The 12582-nt window shown below is 51.6% G+C and overlaps 1 protein-coding gene across 1 annotated transcript; it reads right to left on the bottom strand.

Moving 5' to 3' along the window:
• Positions 1–6304: 6304 nt before the first annotated feature.
• LOC112900418 (putative pentatricopeptide repeat-containing protein At3g11460, mitochondrial) lies at positions 6305–8878 on the bottom strand. The gene is made up of 3 exons (XM_025969260.1): positions 6924–8878; positions 6766–6850; positions 6305–6695 (listed from the first exon to the last, which is right to left on the bottom strand). The coding sequence occupies exon 1, from the start codon at positions 8821–8823 to the stop codon at positions 7333–7335; it is 1491 nt and encodes a 496-aa protein (XP_025825045.1). The 5' UTR covers positions 8824–8878; the 3' UTR covers positions 6305–6695; positions 6766–6850; positions 6924–7332.
• Between the last annotated feature and the right edge of the window lie 3704 nt (positions 8879–12582).

Raw genomic sequence — 12582 nt, forward strand, 5'->3', positions numbered from 1 at the left:
GCACACAACAAAACAGCACACAATATCACAAGCAAGAGCACAAACAGCTTTATTACTGCAAGGGGGTACAGCTTAGGGTGAGACTAGGCCTCGTACTACTCGTCTAGGGTCATGTCCAAGAGCACAACTTAAACAAAAGGGGCTGGGGGTACGTCACTAGGGTGGCGTCGGTCATTCTACTCGCGGAGCGTGCCTTCTCCTGGGGCGGGGAGCGTGAGTGATCCCTGCTCGCCGTCCTCTGGATTTCCATTGGTCGAGGGTTGCGCTGCAGCATCTTCTTCGGCGGCAGCAGCGGAACCTTCAGGGTTCTCGGGTGGGGCTTGTGTGTTTCTGAAGAGTGTCCCCCATCCTATGATGGGTGTCCCGAGTAAAACATGGTCCTCTCCAATTGCCGGGACTGGTGTTCCACTTCGGGTCCAATCTTGCATACGCCGGTCTCGGGCTTGCCTGAGGCTCTCTTGGGCTACTGCCTCGCTGCTAACTGCGGCTGCGGCTCTTGCCTCAGCGTGGGCGGCTCGGATCTGCTGTAATCTCACTGCGAGCTCCGCTTGCTCGGCTCGATGGGTCTGCTCCCTCAGAAGGTTGGCTTGCTCATCAAAGAGTTGGTCCAGGGCAGCTAGGTAAGTAACCACTTGGTACAGGGGGCCTTCTTCGTGGCGACGTCGTTCCAGGTTTCTCATGCGTGCTTCCCAGACTGGGGTTCTGATGGCCGGCGGGAAGAACTTCGCTGGTGTGGGGCGAGGTGTTCTTCAAAAATCCGGCACAAATAACGGAGTGCTTTTCTGATGGCCAAGGGGTAGGTGTCCTGGTGTCTAAACCCCGTGGCGGTCGCTCGCCAAGGTTGAATGTCGGGGTAGCGGTTGCTCCTGACGATGACCAGGATCACCCTGCAGCGGAGGGTACCATGGTGCTCGTACTCTCGGCTGTAGTACCTTGGGCGCTCCGTAACGCTAAGGCCTTCCAGGGTGTTGATCAAAAGGCTGGGGAATCCAGGTGCAGCTTGGCAGTCGCCCTGGGTCCATCCTTCCTCAGCCATCTGAAACAGAAACGGGGTAAACAATCCAGTACAGGTGCAAAAGGGAGTAGATGATATTTATTATTACAACAAGAGTGGTACAGTTTTCATGGATACGTGGTCATTAGGGTAGAGTTCTATCTAGGGGTGCTAATCCTATCATGGGGATTCTTCCTCGGTCCTGATAGAGCGCTTCTTTATTGGAAGGAACCGATCCATCTCGTTTTCGGTCTGAGTACCCTTATCCCAATGGGTTTCCATGGGTTCTTCTTCTTCTTCCTCTATCCATCCACCTATTCCGTTGCGGTTCTCGTATTCTTGCATCTGGGCTTGGAGGGCGGCTAAGGAATACTCGGCGTTTGCGGCTCTTGTCCGTTGTTCCTCCAGCTCCTGGGTTATCTTTTCAATCCCACGAATTAACTGCCTCAGTTGTGCCGCCTGTTCGCGGTAGAGGGCATCCAAGCCAGTAAGGTAGATGGATAGGTGGGAAACCGTATCTTTGAGGTCTTCTTCTTCTCGTCCAAGGCCCCTCATTCGGGCAATCCAAGTGCGTCCTCGTCCCTCAGCGGGTGGGAAAAACCCCATAGTAGTCTGCTGAAGGTGGTGCTTGTAGAGTACACGCAGCCGTCGCAGGGCTTTACGGGCGGCCTTTCGATAGGTATCGGGGAAGCGGAAGCCAGTGGTGGAGATGAACCAAGGGTCCACATCAGGGTAGCGGGTGCTTCTCTCCACAAAGACCATCATGTCGCACCGAAGGGTGCCTCCTGCGATGTACTCACGGTAGGCATACTCCGGTGGTTCCCTAATCCCAACGCGTTCCAGGCTGAGCAATAGTAACTTGGGGAGGCCAGGCTCTGCGTGGCAGATTCCGCTAACCCATCCATTGCTAGCCATCTGGAACAAGGCAAAGACCAGTGGTGAGTGTTTGTGCAGAAAGTTTCTAAACCGAGACAAGTTCTAGGGTCTGAAAAGGGGTCTCGTTCCTAGGGTCACGTCCTACGGCCAGCCTACGGCTCTGATACCACTTGAAGCGTCCCCCATCAGGGAAGACTTAAAAGTGATGATTTATCAGTCCCAGGAGGCTGATAACACTTTTATTACATCAGATGGTACATCACCGTACAACTCTACGCGGTAATGGGCAGTGAAGCGCCACTATCGCGAGGATTACAACTAAAACCCATACTACTACACTAGCTACGAAAAGAGGATCATCAGAGTCTTGCGCCATGCGGAATCCAACGGCGGCCTCAACCACAAGCAAGACTGGGTGCAGGTCGAAACCCTACTCGTTGTCTTCGGAGACGTAGTCTGGGTCTTCCACTGTAAAAATAGGAATGGGGTGAGTACAAACGTACTCAGCAAGTCCAATCACACCCACGGAGGGGGGGTATAACAGAGTTAAATGCACAGGATAATCCAAGGATAATGTTAGGGTTTATTTGCGGAAAACTCGGTTGCATGCAATGGTTCGTTTAAAACATTTTCAAAACAAGCTTTCAAGTACCAAAGAGCATACGATGTTGATCCACGCAGGATCCAAGTTTTAAACTGCTACCGGACTCCCCGTCCGCCGTAGCACACGGCACAACTGCCGGCCACTTTCCAAACCACTCACACCAGCTCTACCATTCCCAGAGAGAAACACTAGTTATGTGACCACACCATAACTTGCCCAATACCGTGGGCACGGCTATTCGAATAGATTTTTAACTCTGCAGAGGTGTGCAACTTTACCCACAGGTGGGGTACCACAGCACGAACACCTTAGTGCCGGTGCAGATCCCATCAAAGCCATTACCCACCTTAGCTAGACCTGACTAGCCACCACGGGATCTATCAAGGGGGTCACTCAACCTATCACCGAGGTTTAACCGGGGCATAAGTCACACAGAGCTTATCCCGTCTCCTTGATCACCCGTTGCTCCCAGCTCTCCTGATGGCTATCAGACTAACTAGTGGGGTTAGGCTAAGCCGTTGCCCATACAACGGTCAAGTGGTTTGCACGACAGGAAGCTAGGTGAGATGTCACAACAACTCGGTCCTTAGGGGTGACAAGACGGACATCTCCCTTCCTTGCCCTACCACACAGGTACGAGCACACCAACGGCAATTCACACAGAAATGCCATCCATCCCGTCTGACTCGTCTTTCAAGACCACATTTTATCCCTTCCCATACACACACATTTTCCTTATAAAATCAAGTGGTCAAGGTATGGTTATCACAAACAAGGGTGGCTATCCTACCAAGTTTTCAGCACACAAAACCATGCAATTTTATAAAACAGGCCATCGGGTTGCGTTTATAAAAACTAGGACAGAAACATGCATCAAAGGGCGGAATTGAACTTGCCATCGTCAAACCCTTGCGGGAAGTCCTGATCGAAGCACTGTCCTTCGGGTTCGGGGTCGCAGAACTGGTCCTCAGTTGCTTGGTCGCAGTCGGGAAACTCGTCGTTCACTCCGTGTCCTACGACGCAAACAAACAGACACACAATCAAGCGAAAGAACTAAAAGCTTTTATCATTGGGCTTGAATCGGAAATAATTTAGTTACGGAGTTAGGGGTGATATCTTTGGGTGGTTTCTTAATGGCATGGCTAAAACTATACTAGAAGTGGAGTGGTAAAGTTTCGGGTCAATCGGAGGTCGTTTCGCACATAAAATGACGAGCTAAAGAGGGTTCGGGTGGTTAAACAGGGCTCCAGGGATTTATTCGTAAGTATCTGGAGGGAACAAGGGCCTATTTGCAATTTCTAGAAATACGCAGGACACGTTAAAGGATGTCGAGTGTAATTAGGTTTACGTGGTGGAGGGACTTGGTTTGAAATATTAAAAAGAGTGAGGTTTCTTTAGCAAAAGAAGTGACTAAAGGGGGGAAAGGGGTCCTCTTGGGAAATACAGGAAGAGGGGGGGGGCTATGGGCAAAACGCCCTTCTCCTTCCTCTCCCCCGTGCAAAACAGAGGAGGGGGGAGACAGGGCGCCGGCGGCGGCCCGATCCGGCCGGCCAGGGCACGGCGGCGGCCCGGGAGTGGGGGAAAAGAGAGAGGGGCGCGTGGGGATCCCATCCCCGGCCTCACCTCGGGCCGGGATGGCGCGTGCAGGCGGGGCGACGAAGGCCGGCGGCGGCGGACGCAGGGGCTCGGCGCGGCAGCGGTGAGGGCTAGGAGGGGGGAGGCCGGGTGTGCGGTGGCGGTGGTGGGGTGCTGGAGGTGCCCCTCGGCCCCTTTTATAGGTGGCCGAGGCGGTGGGGCGGCGGGCTCGGCCGGCGGCGGTCGCGGGCGGCCATTAATGGCGCTCGGCCGCTTGCGGCCGTCGCGACGCGGCGTGGCGGGGAGGGCGCCGAGCTCCGCACGTGGGGAGGAGCAGCGTGGTGCGGCACAGGGGCAGCGCGCGCGCGGGGTGCGGCAGGGAACAGCGGTGGGCGGCACGGCTTGACGACGGGCGGCGCGGCCGCGTTCCGGGGGTAGGCACGCGCGTGCGCGAACGGCGCGGTGAAGCGCGGGCCAGGGCGGGGCGCGGGCACGGCGCGGCGCTCGGCGTGGCGCACGGCCACGCGGGGCACGCGGGGGCGTGCGCGGCATGGCAGCGCGCGGCGTGTGGCGCTCGGGAGCAGAGGGAAAAGAGGGAGAGGCAGAAAGGAAGGAGGGAGAAAAGAAAAGGGAGGGAAGGAAGAAAGAAAAGGGAGAAAAGGAAAAGGGAAAAGGAAAAGAATTAGGGAGAAAGAGAGAAAAGAAAACGAGGGGAGGGGAGAAGCGCTGGCGCCGGTCGCGGCGGTGACCGCGGCCGGTCGGCCACGCGCGGGGAAGCGCGCAGCGGGAGGAGAACAGCGAGGGAAAAAGGAAAACGCGTCGGCGCCAATCGCGGCCGCAGCCGCGGCCGGTCGGCCACGCGCGCGGTATTCGCGCGAGGAGAAAAAGAAAAGGGGTCGCGCCGGCTCTAATCACAGCGGGCGGTCGCGAGCGATGCGGAACGGGACGGCGATCCGGTTAGGGTTATGGTTTTGACGTCGAACCGTTTCTACGAATTACTCTAGCGCATGATTTAGTTAAGTGAATTTTCAGGGCGTCACACCTGTAATACCCCTGAAGGTTCGTGGGACTGTCTATATACCAAAATACTCGTACAAATCTAATATGTTCACTATTTCGCATGTAAATGTATCTTTTGGAAATGAAAATATTAAATTTTTTAAGTTTTCATCCATATGGTGCACATAAATATAACTGTAGCAATTACATAAGGTAAATGGCTCATAATTTAATATATGTTAACATAATTATCCTCCTCTCGTACTAACCAAATCATCAGCGATCTTGTCACGAATTAGTATTCATGGTATCCTCATTATCTACATCTTCACTCTCATCTTCTTCATCTTCCTGTGTTTGTGCCGTGGTACTGCTCATCAGCATCACATCTCTCAAACTCCTTATCACGCAAATTGCTATCACGAATAAAATTATGCAAAGCAAAACAAGCCATGATTATATACTTCTGAGTACGAGGTGAGAAACTTGGCATGCTCTTCAAAATACGCCCCTTCTGCTTTAAGACTCCAAAAGACCTTTCAATCACATTTTGAATGGACGAATACAAAAAATCTACCTTGTCACCATTCTTGAGCCAAATAAAAATTTTCCAATCAATTTGCATACAACAAGTACTAATCACACCTTCTCCAAATCATCAAACAATTATACATTCTTGAATAAACTTTCTCTCATATTCTCCAATGGACAGAGCAACAATGGCCTGGAGACGCGCTGGGGTAGAGGCGGGCGGGGCGGGGCGCCGCTGGGCGGAGGCAGGCGGGGCAGGGCGACGGCGGGCGGGGACCGTGGGGCGGTGGCGGGCGGATGCGGCGGGTGGGGTAGGAGGCGGCCTGGGCGGAGGCGCGGGTGGGAGGCGGATGGGAGTCGGACGGGTGTAGGAGAATAGAAGCAAATCTGTTTTTCATAACTAGTAGCAGGTGGGTAATTTTTTACCCCAAAAACCACTAAAAGTAGGGGGAGAGTGAAAGCTGCTTTTAGGTAAAAGCATCTAGAACTTTTAAGCTTTTTGTTTAGCTTTTAGCTTTTTGCAAAAGTAAAAGCAAATTGGAAAGTCCAACCAAATACACCCAAAAAAAGCATTTGAGCTCCTCACCATCCCAAAGATCAGCATGCCAAAGATCAGCTACTGTACCGACGGTTAACGGTATGCATCATGGAAATTTCATATCTTGAGGATCCCATATTGTACTCGGTCTATGTGTTCTCTCAATATTTGAGAAGTTGAGCACGAGGTGTACGGTAGAACCGTAGAAGATCGTTATGTCGCATCCACCAAATGTTCCGTACAAGCCCTCCACTTTACAGCAAATAATCTGCAGTCTAACTCAGCCCTTCTACTACAGTAACGATACTATTTTAGTTGCTTCCATCAAACAGACCGCAAGATATTCTAAGCCAAAGAAGGCGAAATTCCGATTTGGTGCCCATTTTTTTTAAAAAAATGCCCACATTCTTGTGCAAAAACCCTGTTGCTATTCTTCTCCCTTTCCTCCCCACCGCGCACTCCATCGCCGGCTGTACCACCACCCTTTACCTAAAACATGTCATTGTGTGGAATGATCTCTTGATTTGCATGAATTCACCGACAGACTTTCTTGCATATAAAGGATCCAAGCACAAGGACTGTCAACAAGCAAATAGAATTAGTAGTAATCAAAAGGTACCAAGCCTGCAATCCCATAAATAAACTCACTTTTACACTAGGAGGAAATGATGCTCAGCACATATCTCATGTGACAGCATAAAACTTCTCATGGGGGCTACAAGGTAACATTCACCTAGTCCAAGGAAATGATGGAATTAGCCAAGAATCAACAATTCTAATATAGTGAAACTCTGATTAGTGCTTACCTCATAGAGATTGACATTGCTCTAGTTGACTGATTGCAAATTGCCATTTAGGGAAGTTTATCATTTCTGTTTCCTCTCATGTTATCACAATGTTCATAATCAAGTGGTTTGAGGCTTTGAGCTACCTGTTGCGCAGTTCGATGGCATCAGACACCAGCACAACTGCTGTGGCTGTCGGAGTAGAGAAGGCATTTCTTCCCTTGAATCAATTGCCCTTCTTTCTCTCACCCTAGCACTTCATGATTCATAACAGCACTCCAGATCTTATCACTTAAAATTCCGTGCTTCACATCATAAAAATGTATCATGTGTAGCACAGCAGCAATGAAGTTAGATTGGCTGCTTTATCTTCACACGAAAATGAGATTGTCAATATTGGACCATCACAAATTCAGTGTCCAATTAGCTCTCAGTTCATGCTCAGATATTCATCTTCAGATTCTGAAGCACCCATATCCTCAAGTAACTGATCTAAAACCCATAGCATCTGTCTCCTCAAGTAGCGTGGGATGCTCCCTTGGTAGAAGGCATGGGCTCTTCCCTTCACATCAACCCAACTGCAACCAGGTGTCTTCACCATGTCAAGTTCCTTCATCCTTGACCTTAAGCCTGCAACACAATCGGACCGACCAACTGCATCGTAAATGCTACATAGAGTAACATAGTTGCTAGCATTGCCTTCTTCCAATTCAAATAGCCTATAAGCTGCAATCTCTCCGACATCGACATTATTATGCATCGCACAAGCAGAGAGCAATGCTCCCCAGGGACTGGCGCCAGGCTCCATAGGCATCTTCCTTATGAATCCAACAGCTTCTTCAATGGCGCCAGCACGCCCTAAGAGGTCAACCATACATGCATAATGGTCAGCAGTGGGCTCCACACCATGAACTTTGCTCATGGCCTCAAAGATCCTCCGCCCATCACTCACAAGCCCTGAGTGGCTGCAACTTGACAGGATCGAAGTGAACGTGATGCAATTTGGCTTCACCCCTCTGGGCACCATCTCCTTGTAAATCCTCAATGCTTCATCCCCCATGCCATGGACACCGTAGCAAGAAATCAGTGTCGACCAGCTCACCACATTCTTCTCCTTCATGCCTGCAAACACAGCCCGCGCGAGGTCCACACGGCCACACTTTGCATACATGTCAACTAACGCATTCCCCACAGCGATGTCTGAATCAAAAGCAAGGCACCGTACCATCTTGCCATGGATCTCCCTACCCTTTATCAGCTCCCCTTCCTTTGCACAAACATTGAGAACGCTCGGCATGGCCCGTAGATCATTCACCATGCCCGCGGCCTCAACCTGCCCCCTCCTGAAAAGATCCAGGGCCTCCGCTGCCCTCCCTGCCCTCGCATACCCAGTGACCATGCAATTCCACACGACAACATCCCTCTTCGGCATCTCGTCGAACACCCTCACGGCATCATCAAGCAACCCAGCCTTGGCGTACATGTCCAGCAGCGCCCCCGAAACCACAACATTGGGGAATAAGCCGAGCCGGACGGCGAAGCCGTGAAGCGCGGCTCCAAGGACCGCGTCCCGGAGCTCCGCGCACGCGCGGAGCGCGGCGGGCACGGCGTACCTGTCGGGCCGGTGTCCTGCGGCAAGGAGGCGCGCGAGAAGCTCCAGTGACGCGCCGGGCGGGGACGCAGCGAGGAGGATGTTGTAGGCGTGCCTGGACGGCGAGGGCATTCCATCGAACACCTGGCGGGCCCGATGGAGCGCCCCGCAGCGGCAGTAGAGGAGGACGAGGTCGGTTTCCAGGGTGGCGTCCGGAAGGCAGCCGCCAACCAGGGCCCGCGCGTGGAGCTGCGTCCCGGGGGAGAGCGCCCCCAACGCAGCGCATCGCCGGAGGAGGGCCGACAGGCTGCCGGTGGTGGGCGGCGGCATTTCGATCGACGGCCTCCGTGTACGAGGACGTCGCCGTCGCTGGCTTGCCGGGGTGGGCGGTAAATGAAACAGTGCATATCAGGTGCACAGAAATTGCAAAAGGTGCAAATCCTCCTATGGATGAGGATGATGCTAATATTCTATAAACACGCTCAATTTGGTAAAATATCTACAAATTGGTAAAATTCATGTTTGTCATGTACTAGTGCAAATGCACATGAAATTTGTGATTTTGTAACTAGTATATCAGATTGTGTTTGCACCTCAATTTTGCACAGGCGTAGGACCACCCTCCTCATGGCCCTCAATCCTCATTTTCTAGCGGCACCTATGTTCAGAAATGGAGCAAAAAATCATTCATAAGGATACATCTGCATGGTCGTGCATGTTTTGAGAGCGTGAAGTGATCTCTAGAATAAGAAACGAAAAGGTCAAACAACGACATGGACAGGTAAAAATCAAGATAAGGGTCCGTTCGTTTCACCCCTCTAAAGCCCGAAACATCTAAAGTTTAGAGGCCCGACACCGAACTGCCCTCTAATCCGGCCTCTAATAAGACCGCGATTCTTTAGAACGAGCGAGCACTCTAGATCCCTCTAGTAGGAAACGAACGCACCCTAGATGTCACCGGCCCAGCGGGCAACCCGACCTCGAGCGCTGAGTGTGTCTCCAGCCAAGACGGCGGAGGAAAGAGGAGGACCCGGCCCAATGCTCGCGTCTTCGGCCTAGAGTGGACCCAGTAGGTGTTGCGTGTGGAGTGTGTGAGGGCCTGTTTAGATCGCGTATAAACGCAAAAACGCAGGTGTAAAACTTTACACCTTTTTGTATTTACAGGTGTTTAGATCGCGTGTAAACGCAAAAAGCGTAAACGCAAAAACGGCGATGCTGGAGCCCGGCTGCCGCGGCAGGGGAGGGGGCGGACGGCACGGCGGCGACGCGGGGGGGGGGGGGGGGGGGGGGGGGAGGGCCGGCGGGGGGAGGGCCGGCACTGCGGGCGGGAGAGAATGCACGCGGCCCGATGCCCAAACGCAAAATTAAACGGACCGGCCCGTTTAGATGCCTAAACGCGAAAAGGCCGTAAAGGCGAAATTTTTTTGCCTTTACGGGCGGATCTAAACAGGCCCTCAGTTTAAGTTGCGCGTGAGCTCCTGCTTGAGCGACTCATGTATGGACTAGCACATTCTTCTCTGAACTAATCCGTCCTCCGCCACCCAGTTCTTCTCTGTTCCCTTCTTCTTCCCTAAATTCTCTCTCAATCTCCACTCATACCCTAACATTCTAGTATCAGATTCACCAATTCTGGATCTACCACACCACCACTGCACCCACCTGCAGCGCAGTTTGGGTGCCATGGATCCCAACACGAAGATTGTTCTTGACGAGATGCAGCAGCGCTTCGTCGATGAGATGAAGAAGCAGTTCGATGTGCTCGACTCCAAGTGGACACAGCAGTTCACCGACGCCGAGAACCGCAAGGAGGAACGCGTCCTCGCCCTCGAGCAGTCCGTGGAGGCGGCGGCGACGGCATTCGAAACCTGGCGCCCTCAAATCGATTCTGCTGTGGAGGATCTCAAGATGGAGGTCACCAAGCTGAACAAGCATCTGGATCGGGCGTTGCTGGACCGCTCCACCGATTCGGGACTCCTCCAACCCACAGTGTCGGCGACCGCACGCCCATATGCTGGATTCACCGCCGACGGCTCCAGTGGGCACCGCCATGAACACAACCACCGGGATCATGAGTTTGGGATCGTGTTTACCCACACTCATATCCCGGTCAAGGGTACATCACCACCCTTATTCACTCCCCCATCCTCGAAACTGGCTGTTATTCCTGATGATTCCCTTATGTGATCTGGTGGTTTCAATCGCGGCAGCCTTAGTTACCTTCCTAAGTTGCCGTGTCCCAAATTTGAACATGATAACCCCAAATTGTGGATCTCCCGTTGTGAAAGTTACTTCGAGATGTACTCTGTGCCCATCGATCCTTGGAATCGCATTGCTGCCATGTATTGTTCTGATCCAGCCGCGTGTTGGCTTCATTCAGTAGAGTATACTGTTCGCAAGTGTAGCTGGCAAGAATTCTGTACTCTGCTTCTTGATCGATTCGGTAGAGATGAGCATGATGCCGCCAACTGTTGCACATAAAACAACAATCCACAGTAGCTGAGTATATTATTCAGTTTGCTGAGTTGATGGATCAGCTTGCTGCTTATGAGACACATATTGACTCTAAGCATTATACCATGAAGTTCATAGATGGTTTAAAAGTCAAAATTAGATCTCATGTCTTTTTAGAGCATCCAAAAGATCTCGATACTGCCTATGTTTTGGCTTCCTTGCAGGAAGAGGTGGCTGACAACCCCAAGGTTAGAGAACCACGACGGCAATTCTTCAGCTCTTCTACAACTGCTGCTGTCAAAGGGCCTCATCCCCTTCCACTACCACCACTTTATGATAAATCCAAATCAGTAAGTCCGTCAGCTGCTGATACAAAGGGGCATTCCTCAGGCAGAGCCACTACTGAGCAGGGCAAGATGGCTGTTCTGAAGGCATATAGAAGAGCACTGGGGCAATGTTACAAATGTTGAGAAAAGTGGTTTCACAACCATACTTGTTCACCTACTATCCAGCTACATGTTGTTCAGGAATTGTGGGAACTTCTGCAGTTGCAAGCTGATGATGACCATAGCTCTCCTCCTCCTGAAGAACAATCTAATGCTCAGTTGTTTTATCACACTGTCTAAAGCAGCAACTTCTGATAAGCATTCTCCCACAACTCTTAGGTTTCTAGGTACTTTACGTGGCAAGGTCATCCTGATTCTCATTGATTCTGGCAGTTCTCACACCTCTGTGAGTCAACAATTGGCTTCTCAGTTGGTGGGGGGCACATCAATGGCTATTCCTATTGTTGTTCAAGTGGCAAATGGTAGTAAACTGGTTTGTGACACTAAATTACTTGACTGCTTGTGGTCAGTTCAGGGCTACCAGTTCCACTCCAATGTTAAGGTCCTGCCTCTGCAATTCTATGACATGATAGTTGGCATGGATTGGTTGCAGCAGTTCTCCCCTATGCAAATTGATTGGTCCAAGAAGTGAATGACACTACCTTACCAAGGCAAGCTGATACACCTCCAGGTGGAATTACCTGCTGATTATGAAATTTCAGCAGCAGAAGTGATAGTCATTCTGGAGCTAGAGTCTTAGCCTGATATTCTTCCTCCTATTCAGGTTCTCATTGATAAATATCACAATGTTTTTGCTGAACCACATGGACTTACTCCTTTCAGGGCTTGTGATCATGCTATACCCCACACTTCTGGAGCACAACCATTTGTTATCAAACTACAGCCCAGACGGGAGACCCAGCAGGCGACCCGACCTCGAGTGCTGAGTGTGTCTCCAGCCCAGACGGCGGAGGAAAGAGGAGGACCCGGCCCAATGCTCGCGTCTTCGGCCCAGAGTGGACCTAGTAGGTGTTGCGTCTGGAGTGCTTGAGTTTAAGTTGCACGTGAGGTCCTGCGTGAGCGACTCATGTATGAATTGGCATATTCTTCTCTGAACTAATATGTACTTCGTAGCCCAGTTCTTCTCTGTTCCCTTCCTCTTCCCCAAAATCTCTCAATCTCCACTCATACCCTAACACTAATATTCTCTGACAATGGAGATGGTAGATGGAGTGCCCCACCCCCAATGCGCTGAAAAGTTTGAGAACCTAATTTCAACTGAGGGAGAACTGAAAAGAAGAACTTGGACTGC

The sequence above is a fragment of the Panicum hallii genome, chromosome 7 (genome assembly GCF_002211085.1).
Source record: "Panicum hallii strain FIL2 chromosome 7, PHallii_v3.1, whole genome shotgun sequence".
NCBI lineage: Eukaryota > Viridiplantae > Streptophyta > Magnoliopsida > Poales > Poaceae > Panicum > Panicum hallii.